Here is a 13,311-nt window from a genome sequence, read left to right on the forward strand (position 1 = left end):
TTACACCACCCTTTCCATCCTGACCGCTGATCCAGCGAGGGGTGCAGAAAAGGGGGATGGCTTTCTGGAGCCGGCTCAGCTGACACTCCCACCGCCTGGGGCAGGCACCAGGAGAGGACGAGGGAGGCAGGTGGCCCGTCCTCCTTGCAAGGGGCAACTACCCGGGCTAGTCCTGCCCAACAGGCCAACGGCACAGGAACACCCCAAGGGAGCGTCCCTCGGGTGTGTCTCTCTGGAGTGCAGTGCCTGGAGGGCTCCCAGTCCCTGCGGTGGGCCTGCCCCATGTGCAGCTCCGGCAGGCATCCCACGTCAGGGGTGCAGTCGCCTGCAAGGATTTCAAAGTGCAGTACCCATGAGCCACACCCGTGAGCCGCTCTGGCGCGCCTGTTCCCACCGGAGGACCCGCCGTCATCGCGCGCATCCGCTGTGGACCCGGACAGCGCAGGACAGCCTCCAGGCCATTTTGACAGATGTGGATCCACAGAAGGGTGCTGTCCCCAGTCTGCAACAGTCCCGGGGTCCAAGACCTGTCCACTGTGCTTTGCCTGCTTCCGTTCAGCATAGCTGGCACGAGACCACAAAAGCCCACGGTGTACAGTTTCAGGGATTTCCTTCCAGGGAAAGGCAGGCCGATTAGGATTTGTGAGCTCGGGTCGCAAAAAGCCTGGGGCTTTCTGGAGCAGCAGGAGGCCACACAGCAGCGGACCCAGTCCGAGTGGCAGGCAATGCTGTTGTAAAAGGATGTGAACTCGGATGGCCAGCTGCATAAGCCAAGGGGTGTGGGACGGGGCGCGGGTCTTTCTCGCCCTCTCCACGTGGGGCACCCTCCCCACCTCTCCACACACCTGCACTCATTCACTGACCCGGAAGCTCCAGAAACCTGTCCTCTTGGGTCTCTCTGGGGGCTTCGTTACTTGAGAGGACTGGTCACATCATTGGTCCTTGGAGACTGAACTCAATCTCCAGCCCCTGTCCCCTCCCTGGAGGTCAGCGGGTGGACTGAAAGGGCCAACCCTCTAAACACGTGGGGGTAAAATGCCTCACCTGGAAGTCAGCGCTCAACAAACCTCGGACAATCCCCAAATTGTGTTGGATTCTCCTTGTTGCCTTCCTTCCTCGGGCCTGTTTTTACCCTGGGCCTCAGGGTCCCACTTTCTGCCACCGGACAGACGTCTTGCCATACTGAGAAATGAACTCAGTCGGAAGGTCAGCCACGGGCTGGGATGGGTGGGAAGAGCGGGACCCTATGAGAATTCAGACCAGGGTCTGGTCTCCGCCCTGTCGCGCAGCCATGTGATCCTGTGCAAACGACCAGGCCCTGTGAGCCCGGCTTCCCCGTGTGAAGTAGTGGTTTAGACAAGCTCTGGCCTGCAGGACGGCAGGGATGTTCTGACGCAGGTAAAGCACCTTGCACAGTGCCGGGCACGTGATGGAACGTGGGTGAAAGCAGGATGTCCTTTGCATGCCAGACCCTCCCACTCTGCTCTGGGATTTTGTTTCTATGTTATGCAGGCCAGACTAGAGAGTTTGCACCTTAATGGCACAGGAAATAGCTCATCAGCCAAAAAGCATGTTTCATCAATAAAACGCGACAAGCATTTCCAATTAGGGGGCATGCAGTCAAATTCAGGCGTCTTCCCCAACGCATACAGCCTGTCACACCTACTGCTCACCATCCACCCGTCTGGCTCTGCCCCCACGCAGCCTCACTGCACTGGATCCCACAGGAGGAACTGCAGCGCCTGAAGCCGCTAACTGCCCAGCTCCAGGCATGGGGACTGAACGCCCTCCCCTGCAGCCGCGCCTGCTCAGCCCTTCCTTTACTAAAGGTTCTGTAGGTCCTGGGGCACACCTCCCACCTTCCTCACAGGACACCAGCTCCTAGACTATTGCTTTTCGGTGGGTGTGTAGGTGGGGGGGGGGGGTGTCCTGCTTACCTAGTGTCCCACTGGTAACACAGGGCTTTCCAGCGAGCAGAGGCTCAGGGCATTTGGGGGTACTAAATGAGCCAGGGAGCAGAAATGTCATTTATTACTATTTAATATCTTCTACGTTCTTGAATGAGGAAAGAAAAGCCCAGATACATATCTTTTTATTTTACAGAACGACAGGCTGAAAATGTTGAGAAAATTTAAAAATGAACCATTTAAATGTTTATCTCTATTTCACTGATAAATTCTTTCCCATTTCCACAGAAATTCCTATTCCAATGTCATATGAACTTCTTACAAGCTACAAAGAAAACGTACGGTTTCCCAACTTGTCTTACAAAATAGCAAAACTATTTCTAATCAACCACATGAACAGCAATAAATGTGTGACCCATGTCATTCAGCAATTAGATTCTGGAGCTATTAAACTTTCTATGTAACTAACACATAAAAATACCAAAAACAAAAGAAGGTAAATCGCCCCTGCCTGACCCTCTGCTGCTTGGGTCACCGACTGCCCTTTGATAACACGGACCAGGCTGTGTAGACGTCACTCAGGGCAGAAGCCACTGCATGTTACACCAGAACTTGCATCGGCTGCGGCGGCGGGATCATCTGCGGCAGCAATGTTAGCCTGACCTCACACTTCCTGCTCCCTCACAGCCTCTTCATACCAGGTCAGACAGGCATTAGGGGTGCTATCTTTGACCTCGATCATAAACTCCAGGACTTTCACCATGTCCGTCTCTGCGTGGGCCCAGGGGCCCCAGAGCAGGTGGAAGCGAGCCGGATTGCTGTCGGGCACCTGCTGGTACTCCAGGTACTGCTCCTGCACCCAGACCCCGGTGATGAGCTCCCTGGGGTCCCCGAAGATGCAGTGCTCCCTCCCGGAGTACACCCCCCTGGCACTAAGCATTTCCCACACTTCCTCCTCAGGGACCTGGCCACCATGCAGGAGGATCACACCCAGGAGCAGTGCCAGGAGGCTGGTCTTGGGGAGGCGCTGCTCTTCGGTCACCCCATCCCAGGTGAGGCCCAGGGTGGGGACCAGGACATAGGAGTGGCCACTGGGGTCCACTTCCTTCACATCCATGCCAAAGACCAGCTGCAAATCCCTGGAGGCTTTGCTGAAGATGTCAGGGAAGGGGTCCTGGTGATCCTGGGCGACCAGCTCCAGCATCTCTGCCTTCATAGTCGGCTCCATGGCGCGGTACTTGAGGAGCAGGAAGGTCACCAGTTGGATCTCCTTCCTGCGCAGCGCATCTTGGAGAGAGGCCCTGGCATCCCCTGCGGCCTCATCCCCACGGCTGCTGGAGCTATGGGTGTGGGACTCACTCTCCAGTGGGACTGGCATGGCCTGGGGTGAGAGCTGTGTCCCCTCCAGGCACTGGGCTTTTCTCAGCTCCTGCTGGGCCTCCTCCAATGGGCACTGCACACTCCTGGTGCCCAGAGGCGTGCTGACACTGCTCAGGGGAATGGCAGCCTGCAGTGGTGATTGTGGGAAGTGGGCACCGGGGACCCTGGGGCTCTGCTTTGGGGGTGGGCTCCTGCCTCCCAAGGGTCTCCCCTGCTGGGCGGGCAGTCTGTCCATGCAGAACCCAAAGGATGAAATGATGGGGCCCTGGTGGTGTGCCAGCCGAGCCCGAGGATCTGGGACTGGAGGCTGAGGGGACCCGTCCAGTATGGGAGAGCCCTGGGAACACATCCAGGTCGGGCGTCCCACCTTGTCTCCTGGCTCAGCCTGGTCCTCCGTGGCTCTGCGACCTCAGGAAAGGTTCCTCAGTGCTTCAGCTGCCGATTCCTGGAGCCACTGGATGCCGGTGTTCATGGAAGCTGGATCCTATGTGCCAGCAACCCTGAGGGTCCGGGATGCTCCTCCGGATATAGAGTCGTCATGCTGGGCACTGAGGCAACCCACCCCACCTCACTACTAACCCTCTGCACTGCACCTTCTGCCCCACCGCCCACCAGCAAGCCCTGCCACCAGACCCCAAATACCCCCTCCCACTTAACTTCCCACCCCACAACAGCTCTCCCCCTGCCCCCCGACACCACCTCCTGCACCCTCAAATTTGCACCGCCTACCTTCCCGCACCCTCCCCCTGCCCCACCTGTCCTCACTCCACCCTCACACCACCTGACTACTACACCTCCCCACGGCTCCATTCACCCCATCCCCGACCACCACACCCACACACTGTTCCCGAATGCCCCCATCCATCCACTTCCAAACCTCCAGCTCCCCTCCCCCCTCCCCACACCCTACAACACCCTCCAACCCACACCGCCGGCCAACCAACCTCCCGACAACCCCCCAGGCCTCCCCCTACACACCAACATCCCACCCCACATATACCCCCGCCCATCCCCCCACTGCTCCACCCACCCCCATCCCACCACCACACCATGTCCACTAAGGACCTGGGGAGGCACAGCCCTGGGTCTTGTGAGCCGCGGCAGGTGGGAGAAGGCGGGGTTTAAGGGAGGCCCAGAGGGAGGAGCTAGGACCCCCTCCAGGGGATGCTCAGACCCGGCTTCCGGATGTGACGCCATTAGTCTTCCGCCCAGGAGGCCTGAGAGACGGGACGGCCTCGGTGTCGGATGCCGGATTCAGGTCACGCAAAAGGACTCCAGGTAGAAACGTGGGGGAGGCCTGAGGGCCCCAGCCCAAGAATTCAGGGTTCCCATGCCGTCGCCCAAGGAGGCCCCGGGAGGGTCCTCATGCTGGGCACTGTGACCCGCATGCCACACGCATGCCGCCACCCGCCATTTTGAATCGTGAGAGGGAAGGCCTTGCTCTGAGGAGGGAACCCATGTGGGCAGAGGGCGGGGGCACAGACCCACCGGGAGTCAACGGGAGGCCAGGAGGGAGGGCCGAGGGCACCCCCGGAACGCACCACGGGCACAGTCGTCTGCCCAGGGAACCCCTGGGTTGGTGACCCGTTGAGACGGCCGCAGACGTCCCCCGGGGGTGTGTCAGGGCAGGGAGGTCCTTGGTCGGACATGACGGCCCCGGTCAATATTCACAGGATCACAGGCCGTGCCCGCGTTGGGGTTGAGGACCCTGGGGGGAGGGGGAGGGGAGGGGCCCCAGACGAGCCGCCCCTGCCTGTCAGCCATGGGAGGCCCCAGGGTGGAGTGATGACACGCGGTGTGCCCTGACTTCCTCCTCCCCGCCTCAGAGGGACTGGGACCGGCTTAAGGAGCAGGGCCTGAGTTCAGCCGAGAGGAGGGCCCAGGCCCTGCTGGGAATCATGATGAGGAGCCCCCAGGAGGACTGAGGGACCCTGGACTCCCGGAAAGACTGAAGTTTGGGAGCTCCAGGGTGCTCAGAACCTGTGCAGCTGGCCCTGACTTCCTCATCCGGGTATCACAGGACCTGGGGACTTGCATAAGGAGCAGGCAGGGCCTCCTCTTGGTAGAAGGGAGGACCCAGGTCCTACTGGGAGTCAAGGTGAGGGCCCTGAGGGACGCCTCAGGACTGTAGAGCCCAAACAGGCAGAGAACCTGGGCCCTTGGGCATGGTGTTGGGAGGCCCCAGAGCGGGACGTGCAGATGAGGATGCTCAGGGGACTGCCCCTCCAGCCAGAGAGGCCGCCCGTGAAGTTGGCCCTGCTTGCATGACCCCTGAAGACCCGGGAGAGGCGTTGACTCCTGGTGTGTGCCGGAACCTCTGCCTCTACCTCTCAGGGAGGTGAGGAACAGAACCCTTAGGCAGGACGGAGGGCATGAAGGTTGGCCTACCCAGAAGGAGGAGGGACCGTGCAGAGACCGGCTTCCCCTTCTCCTCGCCAGGAGGCCCTGGGCAGGGCTGGCTGGCTGAGCCCCTCCTCGTGTCCGGGTGAGGGTTCTCTGGGACAGGAGGGCCTGCACCCAACATCTCTACCCAGGTCAGCTGAGGCAGCATCCCGGGCCCTGACTGGGGACCCTGTGAGGACCCAGCAGGCTCCCCATGCCAGGAGGCCTGCCGGCCAAGGCAGGGCCTAGACTCACGTGGGCACTCACTTCCTTCTGTTCCTGCTCTGGGGTGTGTGCCCTGCTCTGTCTGACGTCAGCATCAGGGGCAGGGGCATGGTGGGGGGAGAGGGTCCTGACTGCGCCTGCAGGGGACACCCCTTCCTCGCCAGGTGGGTACTTGACAGAGGCGAGCACACCTCACCTGTCAGCACCGGTGGGCCCGGGGCTGGGCTGGCGGCCGTCACCCTGATGTGCCCCCTCGTCACCTCTTTCAGGGACCCCAGGAATCGGCAGGTGAGCGCCTTGCTCTGAGGCACCTGTCCAGAGGTTGCAGAGTCGTGGAGGCACAGGCCCAGCTAGGAGACAAGGTGGGACGCCCATCCAGAATGTGTCCCCAGAGCTGTCCCATCCCAGACAGAGGGCGCCCCTGGACCAAGCCCTAGAGCCTCAGGCTTTGCAGAACCCTCCCGAGGTCTGCCTCCCACCATCCTGCGGTTTCTGCAGGGACAGGCCACCCGCCCAGCAGGGGAGACCCCTGGGAGGCCCATGCACACCCCCAAAGAGGAGCCGGGGAAGCAGCCTGTGTGGGGGCCACCAGGGCCTCATCTGTGGGCCAAGGCCCCTTAAGGTCCCTGTCCCCGCAGGCCCCAGGGTCCAGAGCTCCCACCTCGTTGCCACCCTCCTGCCGGCTGCTCAGCAAGTCATCGTGCCTCGTCCTGCGAAGCTACTGCACGGGATGCTTGAGGAAGGCCTCCATCTCCCAGGGGCACCCAGGCTCTCCTGGGAGCACAGGATCCTCATGCTGTGCAACAGCGTCCCTCCAATTCCTCCTCTTTCCCCTCCTCCTCCCTGTCCTCCCCCTCCCCTTCCTCGTCCTCCCCCTCCCCCTTCTCCCCCTCCTCCCCCTCCTCCTTCCCCTCCTCCCCATCCTCCTTCCCCCCCTCCTTCCCGTCCTCCTTCCCCTCCTCCTCTTTCCCCTCCTCCTCCTCCCCCTCCTCCCCCTCCCCCTCCCCGTCCCCCTCCTCCTCCCCCTCCTCCTTTCTCTCTTCCCCCTCCTCCTCCCCTTCCCCTCCTCCTCTCCCTCCTCCTTCTCCTCCTTGTGTTCATCCTCCTCCTTCCTGCTCATCCTCCTCCTCCCCCTCTTCTCCCTCTTGTTGCTCTTGCTTTTGCTGTCCTTTGATCCCAAGCCCCTCCTGCTCTTTCTGTTGTCTGATGTCAAGCCCTCTGGAGGAAGCTTACGGTCCTCCAGGGACCCCGAGTCCCCTCCAGAGCCCTCAGGGTGCCTGCCCCTCGCTCACTGCCGCTGCCTCTGTTCCACCGACCCACCCTATGGTGGCCTCTGCAGCCCAATGGCAGAGGGTCTGAGCACCGCACGGGCCCTGGAAGACACGGCATCCTGTCCCACGGCCATGATTCGTAATGCGGCGGCTGGTCTGGTGGCCCTCCTGCTCCACAAGTACCACGCCAAGGAGCCGACCACGAAGGCAGAGATGCTGGAGCGGGTCGTCCAGGATCACCAGGACCCCTTCCCTGACATCCTCAGCCATGCCTCCTGGTCCTTGCAGCTGACCTTCGGCATTGACGTAAAGGAAGTAGATCCCAGCAGCCACTCCTATGTCCTGGTCCCCACCCTGGGCCTCACCTGGGATGGGGTGACCGAAGAGCAGCGCCTCCCCAAGACCGGCCTCCTGGCACTGCTCCTGGGCGTGATTGTCCTGTGGGGAAGCCGGGTCCCTGAGAAGGAAATGTGGAAAATGCTTAGTGCCAGGGGGGTGTACCCCGGGAGGGTGCACGTCATCTTCTGGGACCCCAGGGAGCTCATCACCGGGGTCTGGGTGCAGGAGCAGTACCTGGAGTACCGGCAGCTACCCGACAGGGATCCCGCTCGCTGTGAGCTGCTCTGGGGCCCCAGGGCCCACGCAGAGGCCAGCAAGGTGCAGGTCCAGCAGTTTTTGCTTAGACTCCTTAGCAGGGCTACAGGCTCTTCCCAATCCCCATCCGAGGAGGCTAGAAGCAGTGAGAAGGGGGCTTAGCATCAGCATCTGTTTATGAATGACATCTATCCCATGTATGTTTGTAGCTTACCAGTTCAGTGCGTTGCTGTTTTGTAGACACATAGGGACACCTTCCATCTGCGTTTGTGACCGGAGCTAGGTCACATGGCATCGGCCTCGCCACTCCCTCCCAAAAGTGATGGAAATTAGCAATAAAACGGAGAAATAAAAGTACGCTTGGTTAATTCTTGCTCCTCATTCCTTCTAATGTGTCACTTCACAGAACTAAAACACAAGCAGGTAACTGAATGTGCTTGCTGTGTTCAAGAACCTGGGAGACATGTAAGGCTGGCATTTACAGCGAGGGAGGGTGAAACAGGGAAAATCGCAGCACTCCACAGGGCGACTTGCGATAAGCCTGAGACCCGAGGACCTGCGCAAATGCCCTGCACCTGCTCAACCTCTTCAGGAAACATTAAGTCCTTCACATGCAAAGTGCCTGAAGTCTGGCTGGCTGTGAAGACACCCACCCCAAGGCAAGGGGTGATTCCTCCCGGACCCTCCCCATGGCCAGGGGCACTGCAGCTTTCCAGCTCGCCTCTGACCTGTGGCTGTAGGGATGCTCTGCCAGGGCTGAGGAGGACCCCCCTCGGTGATGACTGGCCGGGGGCCACGAGCGCCAGGACGCTGGTGGTCAGGGAAGCCGGCTCCGACGTGCCAGCAGCCCTGAGTATCCTGGATGGTCCTCTGAATACAGTCGACAGGCTGGGCACCCACCCAACCCAACCCACCCCACCTCACGCACCCTCAACTTCCCACCGCCTACCTTCCTGCACCCTCCCTCTGCCTCACCTCTCGTCACTCTACCCTCACACCACCTGACTACTACACCTCCCACAGCCCCTTCCACCCAATCCCTGACCACCACACCCACACACTGGTCCGAAATGGCCCCACCCGTCCACTTCCAAACCCTCAGCTCCCCTCCCACCTCCCCACACTCCGCAGCTCCCTCCAACCCACACCGCCCACCCACCCACCTCCCGACAACCCCCACCAGACCTACCCCTACACACCAACATCCCACCCCACATATACCCCCACCACCCCACCTCTCCCCACCCCACCACACCACCTCTACCAGGGACCTGGGGAGGCAGAGCCCTGGGCCTCGTGAGCCTCGGAATGTGGGAGAAGGAGGGGTTTAAGGGAGGCCCAGAGGGAGTAGCGAGGACCCCACCGGAATCCTTGTGCGCTCCTCGTGGCAGCCCCCAGGGGGATGCTCAGATCTGGCATCCCCATGAGACTTCATCAGACTTCCGCCTGGGAGGCCACTGAGCGGGGAGGGCCTTGGGCCTCGGTGTCAGAGGCCGGATTCAGGTGAACCCACAACAAATCCAGGTAGAACTGCGGGGGAGGCCTGAGGCCCAAGCCCAAGAATTCGGGGGGGGGGCCATGGTGTCACCTCAGGCTGGGCCCTCCGACCCCCATATGCCACACTGATGCCGCTGCCTGCCATTATCAATTGTGAGAGTGAAGGCCTTGGTCTGGGGAGGGAACCCAGGTGGGCCGAGGGCGGGGGCACAGTCCGACCGGGAGTCAACGGGAGGCCAGGAGGGAGGGCCGAGGGTGCCCCCGGAAGCCACCATGCTGACGATCCCTTTCCCAGGCCGGCTCCTCTCAGGGCTCAGAGCTTTGCAAACCTGTTCTAGAGCCGACCTGGGTGACAGTCAGGGTCAGGGACCGGGGCACAGAGAATATACTGGGTGTGGCAGCTGACCCATAGGGAGGCCTCAAGACCGCCCTAGCCCCCCTCCCTCCCTGGTGTTTCTCCAAAAGTCACGCCCCAAAGCTCCCTGAGGCAGGTTCTTCCCAGGGGACCTGGACCCAGTGAATGCGAAGGGAAACCTCCTGCACCGCCCCTGCCCCCGGGCTTCCAGGTGCATGTTTCTAGGAGCCCTGGAGCCACAGTCCAAGTTCTCCCCGGCACAGCTTGGCCTCGGCCGGTCTGCGGTCACACCACCTCTTTCTAGGCGAAAAACACCTTGACTTACTCCTTCCAGTCCTAAAACTCCTTGTACCTGTAAGATTTGTAATTCCGTTTCTGCGTTTCCTCCCAGAAAGCAGCCCGGGGAGGACTTGTGCCCCTGGCGACATGACTGTGCACGTGTCATCTGCTGGAAGCTGCCTCCCAGTGCTCGGGGAAGGCTCTACAAAGTGCCCAGGCTGGCTCGGCCGTCCCCCAGCTTGACTCCTAGTCATGCGCACGCCTGACATGTCGGGTTGTGATGTCTCACTCACACACACACACATATGAGGCACGCACATACACACACAAGCACACGTGTACACACAATTACTGCTCACCTACGGGAATGGCCAAAATCTGGTAGAGAGACACCAAATGCTGGTGTGCAGCAGGAACGTGGCTGCATTGCTGGTGGGAAGGCACAATGGTTGAGCCACTGGGAAGATGGATTTGTCCAAAGTAGGTGCACTCTTACTGTACGTTGCAGCCCACATTGTATTCACCCAAAGGAGCTGAAAACCTACATCCACACAAAATCCTACACATGGATGTTGAGAGCAGATTGACTCACAGCTGCCAAAACGTAGATGCAAGCAAGATGTCCTGCAGTAGGTGAATGCATGAACTGTGGGAGCGTGCAGACCGTGGGAAACGGTTCATCGCGATACAGGAATGAGCTACCAAGCCAGGAAGAGGCATGGAGGAACCTTGAATGCGTGCGCCTAAGCGAAAGAGCCCACCTGAGAAGGCTCCATACTGCGTGATCCCAACCGTGTGACAGTCTGTAGAGGCGAGAGTACGGAGACGGGAAGAGGACCCATGTGGTTGCCTGGGACCATGGGGGGAGAGGGAACAGGCAGAGCGCAGGGGAATTTTCAGGCAGTGACAGTCCTCACTGTGATACGGTCAGATGGAAGGGCGTCCGTATCCATTGGTCCAAAGCCATGCAATCGACAAGGCCACGCGGGAGCCCTTTGGGTGATCATGACGGTCAGTGTAAGTTCATGGGTGATAACAAATGCGCCCCTCTGTGGCTGCGTCGATAATTCCAGAGGGTAGCAGTGGGTGGGGACAGGGATAAACGGGAAACCTCTGTAACTCCCTCTTTATGTATCAGTACCCCTAACAGTGCTCTAAAACGTTCATCTTTACAAAAACCGGGCAATATGCACAACATCATCTGAACCACAAACACACGCGCATATATTATCTATATGTATGTTGTTTATATGCATATGTGGACGCACATACTATGTAGAGAATGGAAATGTCTTTCTTGCAGCGACAGAGGGTGACTGAGGGAAAATCGCGGCACTCCACAGGGCCATGATGCGCGGTGAGCCTAAGACCCGAGGACCTGCGCAAATGCCCTGCACCTGCTCAGCCTCTTCAGGAAACATGAAGTCCTTCACACACAGAGTGCCTCAAGTCTGGCTGGCTGTGAAGACACCCACCCCAAGGGAAGGGGTGCTTCCTCCCGGACCCTCCCCATGGCCAGGGGCCCTGCAGCTTCCCAGCTCACCTCTGTCCTGGGGCTGTAGGGCTGCTCTGCCAGGGCTGAGGAGGACCCCCGTCGGTGAGGAGTGTGGCGGGGGGGAGAACACGCGCCAGGACGCTGGTGGTCACGGAAGCCGGCTGCGCCTTGCCAGCAGCCCTGAGGCTCCGGGATGGTCCTCTGGCTACAGAGTCATCGGGCTGGGCACCCAACCAACCCAGCCCACCTCACTACTAGCCCTCTTCCCCCCCACCTTCACCCCACCTCCCAGCACTGCACGCAAACACCCGACCCCAATTACAAATACTGCCACCCACTGAACTTCCCACCACCCACAGCCCTCCCCCTGCCCCCCACCACCCCACCTCCCGCACCCTCAACTTTCCACCGCCTACCTTCCCGCACCCTCCGCCTGCCCCACTTACCCCACTCCACCGCCACACCACGTCACTACTACACCTCACACCGCCCCTTCCCCCCCACCTCCCCCCACCACGCGCCCACACTGGGCCCCAACTCCCTCATCCACTGACTTCCCAAAACCCCGCTCCCACAAACCTTCATCCAGTTGTGGTTTGGTAGCTCCAGGGTGCTAAGAACCTATGCAGCTTGCCCTGACATCCTTCACGCCGCCCCCCGAGTCCCCCAAATCCCCACCTCCCACCCTCAACTCCCAACACCCGCCCCCACACCTCCCCCCATGCACCCAACATCCGACCCACCACATTCCCCCTTCTTCCCCCCACTGCCCCACCTCCCCCCATCCCACCACCACACCACATCCACTGGGGACCTGGGGAGGCAGAGCCCTGGGCCTCCTGAGCCGTGGCAGGTGGGAGAAGGCGGGGTTTAAGGGAGGCCCAGGGGGAGGAGCGAGGCCCCCCCACCCCAAACCTTGTGCTTTCCTCCTGGCAGCCTCCAGGCGGTGGTCTGACCCGGCTTCCGGATTAGTCTTCCGACTGGGAGGCCTGAGGGACGGGACGGCCTCAGTGTCCGAGGACAGATTCAGCTCACCCACAGGGACTCCAGGTAGAACCGTGGGGGAGGCCTGAGGGCCCCCGCCCAAGAATCCGGGGCCCCATGCCGTCGCCCGAGAGGCACTGGGGACTCGCTTCAGGAAATGCGCCTCCCTTCAGCAGAGGGGAGGAACCGGGTCCTAATGGGAGGCAGAGTGAGGACCCTGAGGGACGCCTAAGGACTTCAGAGCCCAAAGAGCAGGGAACCTGGGCCCCTGGGCTCAGTGCTGGGACGCCCCAGAGCAGGATAAGCAGAAGAGTTGATCCCTGTCTCCTGTCGCAGGGACTCTTCCAGAGGTGAGGGCCGTGGTGTGAGGAGTGTGGCTTCAGGTGGACAGAGGGGTGCCCAGGAACGTGGGTGAGGACTGAACGGACCCTGTCCAGGAAACGGGGGACCCGAAGCTTATTTCCCCCTGAGGTCCATCCTGGGAGGCCAGGCCAGCTGTCCTCTTTCCTCAGCCCTGGAATGAAAAGTGAGCGGAAGCCCTTAGTGACATGCTCCTTTGTCGCATGGGCGGGAAGGGGGAGAGTCCCCCGGGTCGTGAGGTCTGAGTCTAAGCAGGAGATGCCCACTATGCCCGGTGGGGGCTGGTAGGAAGCACAGGCCCCGGCAGGGGTGAAGGGATGACCTATGGGAGGCCGAGAGCCCCCCCCAACAGGACAGGGGCCAGCCCTAATGGCAGCCTTTGGGATCCTGCTGGGGTTCAGGGAGTGTGCATGTGGGGCCTCATGACACATCTCTCTTGAGTTCTCAGGGAGGTGAGGACCTTGGTCTGTGTGCCCCGGTTCAGGAGGTCAGAAGAGGGGCGGCGGGGCCACAGAGGTAGGAGTCCGGGGTCCTCCCAATATCACGCTGAGGAATCTGAGGGAGCAGGGAGTGTACCCCGAT

General features: G+C 60.8%; 2 protein-coding genes and 1 long non-coding RNA gene across 3 annotated transcripts; 2 read left to right on the plus strand and 1 right to left on the minus strand.

Annotated features, from left to right (window-relative positions):
* Positions 1-2,054: 2,054 nt before the first annotated feature.
* Positions 2,055-3,817, minus strand: LOC140847527 (melanoma-associated antigen 1-like). The gene has a single exon (XM_073228081.1). It carries the CDS (start codon positions 3,634-3,636, stop codon positions 2,572-2,574), a length of 1,065 nt encoding a protein of 354 aa, XP_073084182.1. The 5' UTR covers positions 3,637-3,817; the 3' UTR covers positions 2,055-2,571.
* A 605-nt stretch (positions 3,818-4,422) lies between these two features.
* LOC140847427 (uncharacterized) lies at positions 4,423-6,722 on the plus strand. Its single transcript, XR_012127417.1, has 3 exons — positions 4,423-4,565; positions 6,164-6,256; positions 6,533-6,722. It is a non-coding gene; the product is annotated as an uncharacterized lncRNA (long non-coding RNA).
* Positions 6,723-7,237: 515 nt separating this feature from the next.
* LOC140847371 (melanoma-associated antigen 8-like) lies at positions 7,238-7,921 on the plus strand. The gene has a single exon (XM_073227546.1). It carries the CDS (start codon positions 7,238-7,240, stop codon positions 7,919-7,921), a length of 684 nt encoding a protein of 227 aa, XP_073083647.1.
* Positions 7,922-13,311: the final 5,390 nt, after the last annotated feature.

This window comes from Manis javanica, chromosome X, assembly GCF_040802235.1.
Source record: "Manis javanica isolate MJ-LG chromosome X, MJ_LKY, whole genome shotgun sequence".
Taxonomy (NCBI): domain Eukaryota; kingdom Metazoa; phylum Chordata; class Mammalia; order Pholidota; family Manidae; genus Manis; species Manis javanica.